This window comes from Myodes glareolus, chromosome 7 (genome assembly GCF_982192425.1).
Source record: "Myodes glareolus chromosome 7, mMyoGla1.1, whole genome shotgun sequence".
Classification (NCBI taxonomy): domain Eukaryota; kingdom Metazoa; phylum Chordata; class Mammalia; order Rodentia; family Cricetidae; genus Myodes; species Myodes glareolus.
Genome location: NC_142032.1, coordinates 88052233 through 88064733, shown reverse-complemented (window position 1 = coordinate 88064733; position 12501 = coordinate 88052233). Strand labels below are relative to the sequence as shown.

Here is a 12501-nt window from a genome sequence, read left to right as displayed (position 1 = left end):
GGAAGCACAAGTCAAATAAACCCTTTCCTCCCCAGGCTGTTTTGGTCATGGTGTTTCATCACTGCAATAGTAACCCCAAGACAGAAGTCTTCCTAATTTTACAGACAAGGATCTGCTGTGCTTCCAGAGATGGTCTAGTCATACATAAGTATCCACATGGGTGTTTTAGGTTTTATTTCCTTTGGGCTGATGGTAACATTATCCTAATATGCTGATGAGTTTTGTTTTAAAACTGTTGGGTACTAGAGGTGGAGACAAGCAGATTCTTAGGGTCTGATGGATTGCCAGTCTATTCAACTTACTGGCAAGCTCCAGATTCAGTCAGAGACTCTGTTTCGAAAAATAAGGTGGGAAGTGATTAAGGAAGATACTTAGTGTTGATGTCTGTACTCTATATGCACATACATGTACATACACACAGTAAAAATGGTCTGGGTGAATGGCCCAGTGGATGAAGTGCCTGCTGTGCAAACATGAGGACCTGAGATCAGATCCCCAGCACTCACATAGAACTTGGGTGTGGTGGTACACATCTGTAACCCCAGCACTGAGAATGAAGAGCCAGGAGGACCCCTAAAGCTCCCTGGCTTTGTAAATTAGCAAGCTCCAGGTTCAGTAAGAGTCTGTCTCAAAAAATGAGCTAAAGAGACAGAGAAGATACCCGTGTCGACCTCTTTCTGCATGGACACACACACACACGTGCGCAGACTAAAACACAGATTTATATAATCCCCTGATTTGTATATAGCCAGTCTTCCACTGGTAGTGCTGGGATCAAGCTGTACTCTTAGTCCCGTACAGCTTCCTCCATATCAAGAGCACTTCTAAATCATGGGCTGTAATATTAAGTCCTGAACCTGAGCTGTTACACCACAGAAGATCCCCAAGAAAATAATAAACAAAGCATACCCAAATGATGAGTCCCTGTGAAGAATATCCAGAAGTTTTCCCTTTACATCGTTCTCAAGTGTTTCCAATTTGTACTGTTGAATAATGTTTCTATCAACTTGGGGAGATGTATAAACAATGTCAAATGCAGGAGAAGGAAAATCAACCTAAAAAAAATTAAAGAAACCACTTTTGTGTGTGTGTGTTTTGTTTGTTGTTGTTTTTCTTTTCTTTCTTCTGAGACTGGGTTTCTTTGTGTACCCTGGTTGTCCTGGAATTTGCTCTGTAGACTAGGCAGGCTAGCCTCAAACTCAGAGATCTGCCTGCCTCTGCCTCCTGAATGCTGCAATTAAATGTGTGCACTACCATCACCCAGCGAAGTTGCTCAAATTACAATCCATTTTCATATTAGCATCTCTTTCAGGAAACTGAGTTTTCATAACAATCTAGGTAAGTTTATTTTAAGTATAAACCTGGTGCTTCTTTTCTTCTTTTGCCAACAGCTGGTCATTCTCAAAAGCATGTATACATTTCGTAGGAAAGATATAGGGCATGTTTTCCTCTCTCAGAAACTGGAATTTTTTTTAAACTTTCTTTTTATTTATTCTTTGTGTTTTTCACATCATGCATCTCGATCCCATTCATTTCCTGTCCCTCTGTATCTGCCCTCTGCCCTTGCAACCACTCCCCTAAAACAAAATAAAGTCAAATTTAAGAGCGAAAAAACCCGTCTCGTCATGGAAGTTGTAGTGTGACACAGTGAGTCATGCAGTAAACCGTTTTATCCATATATCTTTACTTCCAAGTGAGCATTGCAAAGAGTCACTGGTCTGTTTTGCGGCCTCTGGCTTCTGCTACACTATCGATGCTGAGCCCTCACTGGACTCCCCTTAGATATCCTGTTGTTGCCCTGTGTCGTGAAAATCCTGTAGTTTCGGATCCGTAAGACCAGCACCTTCATGTGCTCCAGCAGATTATACATGGGTGGATGTGGAGGTAGCCCAACTCATAACCCTGGTTCAGCGCCTGGGTAGTAGAAGGGTTGGTCAACTCACTAGCTCTCCCTTGTCCTCACCACTAAGGTAAGCTTCAGTTTTAGATTTTAATGTAATTTTATGAAAGACATTATTTTTTAATTAATTTACTTATATTATCTACTTTAGCAATTTATATTATCTGGTAGACTTCTAATAAGACATCTGTCCTGAAATACAAGCAGATTGTTTAATATCCCTTTATTTGACATTTTAACCTAAATTATTTGGAGCAAAAATTGGGAATAGAAATGCAAATTAATTACTAGGAAGCACATTATTAATATACACAATCCTAGCCATTAAAAGCTGACAGAAAAAAATCAATACATGGCATTTTAATTTTGAAAGGGCATAAGAAATCTTGTAAAATCCCATTTTATTTAATTTGTGAATACAAAAACTAAAATTTCTTAAGTGTCTTTTGATCATTTGCTATTCTTCTACTGAGAATTCTTATTTAGATCTGTACCCCATTTTTTTGATTTTTTTGATCTTAAGTTCTTTATATATTTTGGAGATCAGTCCTCTGTCCAATGTGGGGTTAGTGAAGCTCTTTTCCCACTCTGCAGGCTCCCATTTTGTCTTAATGACTGTGTCCTTTGCTTTACAGAAGCTTCTCAATTCTAAGAGGTCCCATTTTTGTTGCTCTCAGTGACTGTGCTATTGGTATTATATTTAGGAAGTGGTCTCCTGTGGCCATGTGCTCAAGGCTACTTCCCACTTTCTCTTCAGTGAGGTTTGGTGTGGCTGGAGTTATGCTGAGGTCTTTGATCCATTTGGACTTAAGTTTTGTGCATGGGGCTAGGTATGGATCTATTTGCATTCTTCTACATGTTGTCATCCAATTATGCCCCCACTTTTTGTTGAAGATGCTTTCTTTTTTCTATTGTATAATTTTAGCTTCTTTGTCAAAATTCAAGTGTTCATAGGTGTGTTGATTAATTAATATCAGGGTCTTCAATTTGAATTGCTCAACATCCTTAGCCATCAGGAAAATACAAATCAAAATGAGATACCATATTATACTTGTCAGAATGGCTAAGTTCAAAAACACCAATGATAGCTTATGTTGCAGAGGATGCAGAGTAAGGGGAAAACTTCTCCATTGCTGGTAGGAGTGTAAACTTGTACAGCCACTTTGGAAATCAGTGTGGCGGTTTCTCAGAAAATTGTGAATCAACCTACCTCAAGACCCAGCAATACCACTATTGGGCCTATACCCAAATGATGCATACACATACCACAAGGATATTTGTTCAACTGTGTTCACAGCAGCATTATTCGTAATAGCCAGAACCTGGAAACAACCTAGGTGCCACTCAACTGAAGAAAGGATAAAGAAAATGTGGCACATTTATACAATGGAGTACTAGCAATAAAAAACAATGACATCTTGAAATTTTTATGTAAATGGATAGAACTAGAAAAAAAAAACCCATCCTGGGAGAAGTAACCCAGACCTAGATAGACAAACATGGTAAGTACTCACTTATAAGTGGATATTAGATGTAAAGCAAGGGATAACCACTAAGTCTATAGTCCATAATCCCAGAGAAGCTAGGTAACAAGGAGAACTCTAAGAGAGACATACATGGATACCCCTGGAAAGGGGAAAAAGGCAAGATCTCTCTCTCTCTCTTTTTTTAAAAACTTAATTTATGCTTTACATATACAATGTTCTGTCTGCATGTATGCCTGCCCACCAGAAGAGGGCACCAGATTTCATAGATGGTTGTGAGCCACCATGTGGTTGCTGGGAATTGAACTCAGGACCTCTGGAAGAGCAGCCAGTATTCTTAACCTCTGAGCTATCTCTCCAGCCCCCAGCAAGATCTCTTGAAAATTTAGGAGTGTGGGTGGGGGAGAGAAGGGAGGGAAGAAACAGGGGTTGGAAGAGAAGAAGGGTAGTAAGGAGGAGAACATGAAGGAATATGATGCTCAAGAAGGGGGAAGGACAGAGAAGGAGAGGAAAAGAAAGTGACATCTTGATTGAAGAAGCCATTAAAGGGCTAGCGATTATATAGCACTAGGGAAATTCCCAGGAATCCACAAAAATGACCCCAGCTAAGACTCTAAGCAACAGTGGAGAGGACACCTAAACTGGCCTTTCCCTGTAAACAAATTGATGACTACATTAATTGTCACCATAGTACCTTCATTCAGAAACTGATGAAAACATACACAGAGATCTACAGTAAAGCCCTGGGCTGAGCTACTGGAGACCAAACCAAGAGTGGGAGGAACAATAATATGAGCAAAGGGGTCAAGACCGTGATACCCGCAGAAACAGCTGATCTGAGCTAGTGAGAGCTCACTGACACTTCACTGACACTGGATCGATAGTGGGGAACCTGCATAGAACCAAACTAGGACCACTGAATATGGGGAACAGCTGTGAGTGTCACTGGCAGTGGAACCAGATCTATCCCTAGTGCTTGAACTGGTATCTTGGAGCAAATTCTCTTTGGAGGAATACCTTGCTCGGCCTAGATATAGGGGGAGGACCTTGATCTTTCCTGGGAGTGAAGTGTCAGACTTTGTTGACTTCCCATGGGAAGCCTTATTCTTTCTTGAAGAGCGCAATGCGGGGGGGGGGGGGGGGGGCGCGGGGATAGCTATGTAAAATAAGAAAAGATTGCATTAAAAATTCTTAACTAAAAAACAAACAAACAAACAAACAAACGAACTAAAATGAAGGCCATCTTATCATGATCATTTCAGTGGAGATTGAAGAAAACAAAACCTTAGATCTGAAGATTAAGATCTTTGCCCTGCAGAACATCAGCTATAGCATACAGGAGAATGAGCCTAGGAAATGGTTTTTTAACACTTAAATTGAAGACAGATTCTGATATCAAATTAATTAGATAAGATTAATTAGGCTTCTTCAATACAACCCAAGTCATCATGGTATACACAAACACTTTCTACAAAGACATTCACATGTAAGGCCCTCTATGTGTCAAGAACGACCATTACCTGTAGCACAATTCTTTCCATGACACAGCCTTTTTTGGGGATTGCTCCAGGAACAGAATTTGTATGTGATGAAGTCCAAAGGTAGAGAAGTTTTGTTCCACATGTTAAAAACCTTCATGAACATAAAAGAATACTGTTTTCATTTCAAAAATCTCAAACTTAAAATATATTATGACAATCAATTTGAAATATTAGTAAAAAATAGTATAGTCTTCAAGAACATTTTAGGGGGGGACTATGGTTGGTATGTAAAATAAAATAAATAAAAAAATAAAAAATAAAAAAAGAACATACTAGGAGGAACCAGCTGGCTGGGCGGTGGTGGCACACGCCTTTAATCCCAGCACTCAGGAGGCAGAGGCAGGTGGATCTCTGTGAGTTTGAGGCCAGCCTGGTCTATAAGAGCTAGTTCCAGGACAAGCTCCAAATCTTGAAAAAACAAAACAACAAAACAAAAACAAAAAAAGAAGAAAAGAAAGAAAGGAAAAGAAGGAATCAGCTGCCATATTTTACTGAGAAGTTAGGTAAAATATTAAGGGGGGTAGGGAAGAGGAGGAAGGAGAAACTATGGTCAGCATGTAAAATAAATGAAAAAAAATTAATTAAAAAATATTAATGTGTAGGATCAGAACAAAGAAAGGGAAAATAAAATGCACTTTGGAAAGAATGGCATTGAGGACAGAACACAGAAGGGAAAAGGACAACTGCTGTCCCCAAAACACTCTAAAGCAGGAAGGTGAAAAAAATTCCAAAGTTTTTTGAGAGACCATGACTTGAAGTTCACTACACCCTGATTTTTACCATTATAATAAAAAGTACATGCCAAGAAAATCATTAACTGCTTTGCACTGAAGCACAAATTATTTGACGGAAGATATACTTGAGAGCTCCTCAATGAATTTTTTTTCTCTAAAAGATTAGACAATAAATATTTGGGAGCCAGCATGTGTTTGTAATCGCAGTATCTGGGAGGCTGGGGAGGAGAACCATAAATCTGGGCTACATAGTGACTTGCCTAAAAAAATTTTTTAAATAAAAACTAAGGGCTAAAGAGTTGGCTCAGTGGCTTAGAGCACTAGCTGCTCTTGCAGAATACCCATGTTTAATTTACAGCATCCACACAGTGGCTCACAAACAGCCTGTAATTCTAGTTCCAGGGAATCTAACACTCTCTTCTGATCTTTGTAGTCACCATGCATGTTCATGGTACACAGACACACATATAGGCAAAAAAATCATATGCATAAAATAAAATAAACACACCAAAAATATATGAATAAATAAATTTAAAAAGGCTGGACATGGTAGCACATAATAGGATTGGTGAGATGTCTTAGCATGTAAGGTTTTTGGTCTTACACCTGACAACCTGAAATCAATTCCAAAGACCCTCACAGTAGCAGGAGAGAACTGGCTCCTGCAAACCATCCTTTTACCTACACACACACACACACTATAAATAAATGTTAAAAAAAAAGGCAGTGGGGCTCATGTATGTTGATCCTCATCCTCGCCTACCAACTTATGGTTTATTTAAAACATTTACTTACAGACTTTGATAAATTGTTACATAGATAAAATTTCTTTTTTCCAAGAATAATCTCTAAACCTTTTTGTGTATGAATGTATAAAGGCTAGAAAGATGGTTCATTGGTTAAGAGCACTTGCTACCCTTCCTGATGACCTTAGTTTCGTTTCCAGAACCCATGCTGGGCAGCTCACAACCACTTGTGACTCCAGTTCCAGTGGAGTCCAAACTCCAAATTAAATAAACTCCAAATTATCATTACATTATTTCATTTATAAACTGTTTCGTATTTAAAAAAAAAAACCAAACAAACAAAAACAAAAAACAATTTCAGGGCAGGGGAGATGGTTTAGTTGGTAAGTGCTTGCTCTACAAGTATGGGAACCTGAGTTTGATCTCCAGAACTCATATTAAGAAGCTAGGTATGACAGTGTACACTTTCAATTACAGTGCGGAGAGAAGCAGACATAGGTGGGTTCCTGGAGCTCACTGGCCAACCAAGTTAGCCTAATTAATAAGCCCCAGGCAATGAGAGACCCTGTGCCTTGGAAATAAGGTGGATCACCTTCTGGAAGAAGGCAATCGTGGCTGCATTTGGGCCTCCACATGCACAAATAGATTACCGTTCACAGGTGAGATGTTCAGAACTCTTAGATCAAGGGCCCATAGCACTAAGGATTGGTTAGTGAGTTAGAATAGTTAAATCCTGTTGCTTCTCTGAAAATGGAGAAAGGTGGGAAATAGGAAAAACAAGGTCCTTTTAGTATCAAGAAAAACTGACAGAGCAATGGCATTCTGTTATAACATACTTTACAAAAATGACAGCCATTGGTTACTGCTTTTCCCCGGAACAATGAGTGACAAGTAATCCTCTACATACCCACCATACTGCACTGAGACCACTTGCTAAGCTCAAAGATCATGTGCATCACTGTTCCCAGCCCGTCCCCAGCCTGTTTGTGATGCAGAGATGTGCCCTAGAATCACAATTAAGTAATACTCACCGTTTAAAATCAAAAAGAGTCAAAGAAACTTTACCCAAAGTTTCTGGCCCCTTTCTTTGTTTATTAGAATCAGGTGAACTTCCACTGCTTTGATTTAAAATTCCAAACAGAGTAAGATGAAGAATTGACTCTAATGGCAACTGTGATATCTGAATAGGAAAAATGATTCTATGGGACAGAAAAAAAAATATTCATTTGTGTTAAGAAAAAATTAGATTAAAAGTGCGGCTCAGTAATCATTTAATGAAAACTGATTAACTTTAGGTGTTTTATTTCACTTATAAAACAATTTTTAGTTTTGAGTAACTTTTAGCTAAGTACAAGTATGGATAACTTGTACTGTTAAGTCTTAAATGTCATTATAAGCATAAAACTTCAAAAATCTCACAGTTCTTTCTGTAAAAATGCCTAAGTACCTAAAGATATGCAGTTCAATAATCAGGCAAAATAAATTAGACCTTAATTCTGCAAATAGCTATTTACCCAAATAATTATGAGGTCTCTCTATTAAAAAAATCAGTATTTATAAAATATTAACATTACAGAATGTCATCATGTATACAGATTTAAAATTTAGGTTGGTTGTCTATTAATCAAAAGTGAGATTCTTGTATAGTGTTATTATATAATAAAATACTTAAACAGTTTATTAAACACTATTTCTAGAGTTCTGGGTAAATTTCTAATCTTTGGCATGACAAAGTCTAGGAAGAATTAACACCATGTTATTGTAATTTTAAGATATAGCTGTTTAAAGGAACACTTCTGAAATTTTCATGTTAATTTCAGTTTATTTTATAGAATGTTATGTAGAAAATATTTTAACATATTAGTAAGAATCTATTGGATTTCAGTTGAGATAATAATAAACAATAATGTATACATTGAAAAAAATTAAAGAACAAGGCACAGTGAACTATGAAATAATTATAAAAGCAAAAAATTTCACTTACAGTTCATCCCATTTAATAAGATAGAAGAAATTCTTGTACGTGCCAACCTTCTTTGATTGAATAGGTTTAAAAAGATCCTTCCCATTGTGAGACAGGGAACATATCAAGTAGTATTTTTCATAACTAAGAAAAGAAAGCTTAATTTGACTTCTAGGTTAGTAATAATTACCTAACACAAGTACATTAGCGATTTCCCCCAAGCGATAAACTGTAATAAACTGGTCACCATTAATTTTATTTTTTTGAAATTCAAAAAAAAATTTCTGAAATATAGCCTTTAAAAATTCTATAAAGTGGGAAGTGGTATAAACAAAAAGAAGTAGAGAGGGAGCCTATGCCGCTAAGTGTCAGTCTCAAGGGGACTGTAGTAATGATACTACATGTACATATAACCTGTACAATAACCTGTTGCAGGTATTGTGCTCAGTAAGTTACTAGCGTCAGAGCACAGGTAAATGACAACAGACTATGCATTTATCCATTCCTACGTAAAATCCAATTATCTTCCCTTGGTGCTACTTTCATTACATTCCTGCTTTTTGTTAGAGTTTGTTTAGTTTCTTGGCAGTGGTGGAGATGTTACTTACCTTTGCTATATCACTGAAATACTCAGCTAAGTATATAAGTTTGCCACGTTTTTAGCTAGGTATTTTGGCACATACTTATAACCCAAGTACTTAGGAGGCTGCAGTGGAAGGTTCCCTCAGTCTCTGAAGACAAGACCGGCCTGAGCAACATAGCGAGCCATCATCTCAAAAGCACAGTGGACAAAAAGAAATAAGCACTACTAGCCATTTAAATGGAAGTTCCAGAAAGGCACTGTTCTCGTTTGTTACCAGATTTCCAGCACTGAGAACTCTGTTTATAGATGAGGCTCAATAAACACTAATTCCATGACTTAAAAAATCATTTTCAGCTCGGCATGGTGGTGCATGCCTTTAATCCCAGCACTTGGAAGGCAGGTAGATATCTGTAAGTTCGAGGCCATCCTGGTCTACAAAGCAAATTCCAGAATAGCCAGGACTACATAGGAGACCCTACTGTTTCAAAACACCAAACCCAACCAACCAACCAAAAACCCAACCAATCAAAACAGAAAAACAAACAACAAACAAACAAAAACAAAAACCACTTTCAAGTCACACCATCATTTTAATCTGAAGCTTAATTCACATGGAATTTTTGTTTGGTAACTCTTCAGTAAACTTTACAGTACTAAGCCATTATGAACCTATTTCAATAATATTCTTTTCAGACTTTTCAGTTTATAGTAATTATTCCAAAGTAAATTAAAATTGGCCCCCAAAATACTATGCTTTAAAGATACTGACAAAAGAAAAAAAATCAAAAGAAGAAAACCCTTATCAGGCTGGAGAGATGTCTCAGGTTAGGAGCACTGACTGTTCTTCCAGAGGTCCTGGGTTCAATTCCCAGCAACCACATGGTGGCTCACAACCATCTGTAATGAGATCTGGTACCCTCTTCAGGCCTGCAAGCATACATGCAGAACACTGTATATGTAATAAATAAATAAATCAAAAAAAAAAAGAAAAGAAAACCCTTCAGTGGAAGAAATATGCCCATGTAGAATTCAAAGATTAGCAGTTGTGACTGTGAGCTATTAACTGGGGATAGGGCCTGAATTCTAGTCACATTACATTCTGTTTCAAATTACCTTGACTCTAAAGGGAAGGCAGAAAAGCTGCAATTTTAATCTAATTCATCTTTTAAATAAAATTTTTGCATAGTTTCATCATATATTTTCTTGTTTTGTTTTATTTTATTTTATTTTTTGAGATAGGGTTTCCTTGTGTAATACTGGCTGTCCTGGAACTAGCTCTGTAGACCAGGCGAGCCTTGAACTCAAAGATCTGACTGCCTCTACCTCCTGGGTATACCACCACACCTGGCTCTCTTGCTCTTTTTTCATGTCATAGGAATGATGTTTTTCACTCAATAACTTCAGATATCTCTATAAATTTATTAAAACCACAAAGGTACAAAGGGGTAACTTTGTATCTTTGTATCACCCATTTAAACAAAAAAAAAAAAATAAAAGTAGTTACAACATTAAGATTAGCATAGCTTCTGGGTGCCGCTGTGCAAGTCCTTTAAGCGGCTACTTACTTTGACACCCAGTTACTGGAAATTCCATGTGCAGCATAGACAGTAAACTGGAGCTGCTCTGCCGCAGTCCACGCTTCCTTGATGCTCCGGCTACTTTGAGGCCAGTCTGCAGAACTCTTACTAGAATTTGCATGGAGCCTGAGAAGATCGTAAATTGCTGCTGTTAAGTGATCCAGGCTTACTTGAACAGGATTTTCAGGATTCAGTGAGTCTACATTGAAACAAACTGTTAATTCTCTGAAAGAGCAAAAATCATTGCCAAAATATAAAGAATCTAAAGACATACCCCTGGTTGAGTTCTTGCTAGTATCTCCTCCAGATAATGAAGTCACCTGTATACACATATATTAGTCAGAAATTGAGCATAATTTAACATAAAATGTTTACTTTTTCTTCCTTTTTGAGACAGGGTCTTGTGTAGCCCAGGTTAGTCTCAAACTTGCTAAACTCCTGATTCACATCCAAAATGATGGGATAACAGATGTGGATCAATACACTGGACTTTTGCTTTTGTTTTAAATAAACTTTTCTTTTGATACATTTCTTTAAACATCAAAGAAACCCTTAGAAGAAATCTGTGCTACATGTCTGAAAAATTACTAAAATAGTAAGCGAAGAAATGCTTATGAAAATGCCTCAATCTGTAAAATAACTGCCAAGAAAGCACGAATTAGAAGTCTCTGCACCAACTAAGAGCTAGTCTATCATGCCAGCACAGGGGAACAGTAGGGTATGAGGTAGAAGGTGGACCCTGGAGCTCACTGGCCAGTTAATCTAGCTAATCAGAACTTTAGGTTCTGCAGAAGATCCCGTCTCAAAAGAAGTGGGGAGGAGTAGCCGATACCTGATGTAGTCCTCCAGTTTCCACATGGACATGTGCCTACTCCCAACACATATGCATACACTCATATGAATATCTGCACCCACATAAACACACAAATGCAAATTCACAAACAAAAGTGAAAACATAAAGCCAAGTAAACAAACTGGTTTTTTTGTTTGTTTGTTTGTTTGTTTGTTTGTTTGTTTTTTTGAGACAGGGTCTCACTATGCAGCGCTGGCTTGCCTAGAACTCAGAGATCTGCTTGCCCTGGGATCAAAGATGTGTGCCCCTATGCCTGACAATAAATGATTTTTAATAATAAGAAAATTAAGGCAAGCTGGAGTGGGAGTTCATGCCTGTAATTACAGCATCTGGGAAGCCGAGGAAGAGGAATATAGCAAGTTCAAGATCACCTGGGCCAGAGTGAGACCTTGACTCAAAGCAAGAAAGAAATAAAAGCCAGGCATGGTAGTTCATGCCTATAATCTCAGCACCTGTGAATAAAAGCAGGCCAGGATTTCCCGGATTTCCTTAGCTGAATTAGAGACAGCTGGAAAATATGAGACCCTGTCTCAGGAAGTCAAACAAATCAGAGCACCTAAAACTTACTATGAAAAAAGAACAAAATCAGCAGTTTTATTTTAAGTGAATTATAACTGTTTTGTAACACAGTACAATATTTTTTACTAGCATGAGAATAACATACTGAAGAAAAGTATCTAAACACTATTACCATTAGGTGACTGAAGAAAATTCTTATATATAATTATTTAAGGTAAACTCCTCTCTCAACTACACTTTAATGCTCCTTTATCCGATAAAAGAGTAAAAAGAACAGTCATTTCAGACATTAGGGCATATGGTGATAGTTTCCAAATAATTTTTAAACAAAACTCCCACCCCCAAAATAAAACTGAACTAAACCAACAACAATGAAATAAACAAACAAACAAAAAAACAAAAGGAAACCCAAATTAAGTGTCATGTAGCTAGAATGTCTTTGAAAATGAGTAGCCTTGTGAGCACCTAGACACGGAGATGGAGGAGCAGGTCAAAGATATAGCTTCTCCTTTAACGTAAAGTAACTTGTAGGAGTCACTTTTTCTTTACTCCTTCCAATTGAAGATATAAACATTTCTATAAACTGAATTTATTAAGGCCC

General features: G+C 37.5%; 1 protein-coding gene across 1 annotated transcript in view; it reads right to left on the bottom strand.

Annotated features, from left to right (window-relative positions):
* The window catches only part of Pik3c2a (phosphatidylinositol-4-phosphate 3-kinase catalytic subunit type 2 alpha), a 109870-nt gene that overhangs the window by 25000 nt on the left and 72369 nt on the right, over positions 1-12501 (bottom strand). The window contains exons 10-15 of the mRNA XM_048460528.3: positions 10803-10848; positions 10517-10727; positions 8390-8512; positions 7437-7604; positions 4905-5016; positions 910-1055 (exon numbers count right to left, since the gene is read on the bottom strand). Of these exons, the coding sequence (XP_048316485.3) occupies positions 910-1055; positions 4905-5016; positions 7437-7604; positions 8390-8512; positions 10517-10727; positions 10803-10848 (806 nt within the window). The remainder of the gene's footprint in view (positions 1-909; positions 1056-4904; positions 5017-7436; positions 7605-8389; positions 8513-10516; positions 10728-10802; positions 10849-12501) is intronic.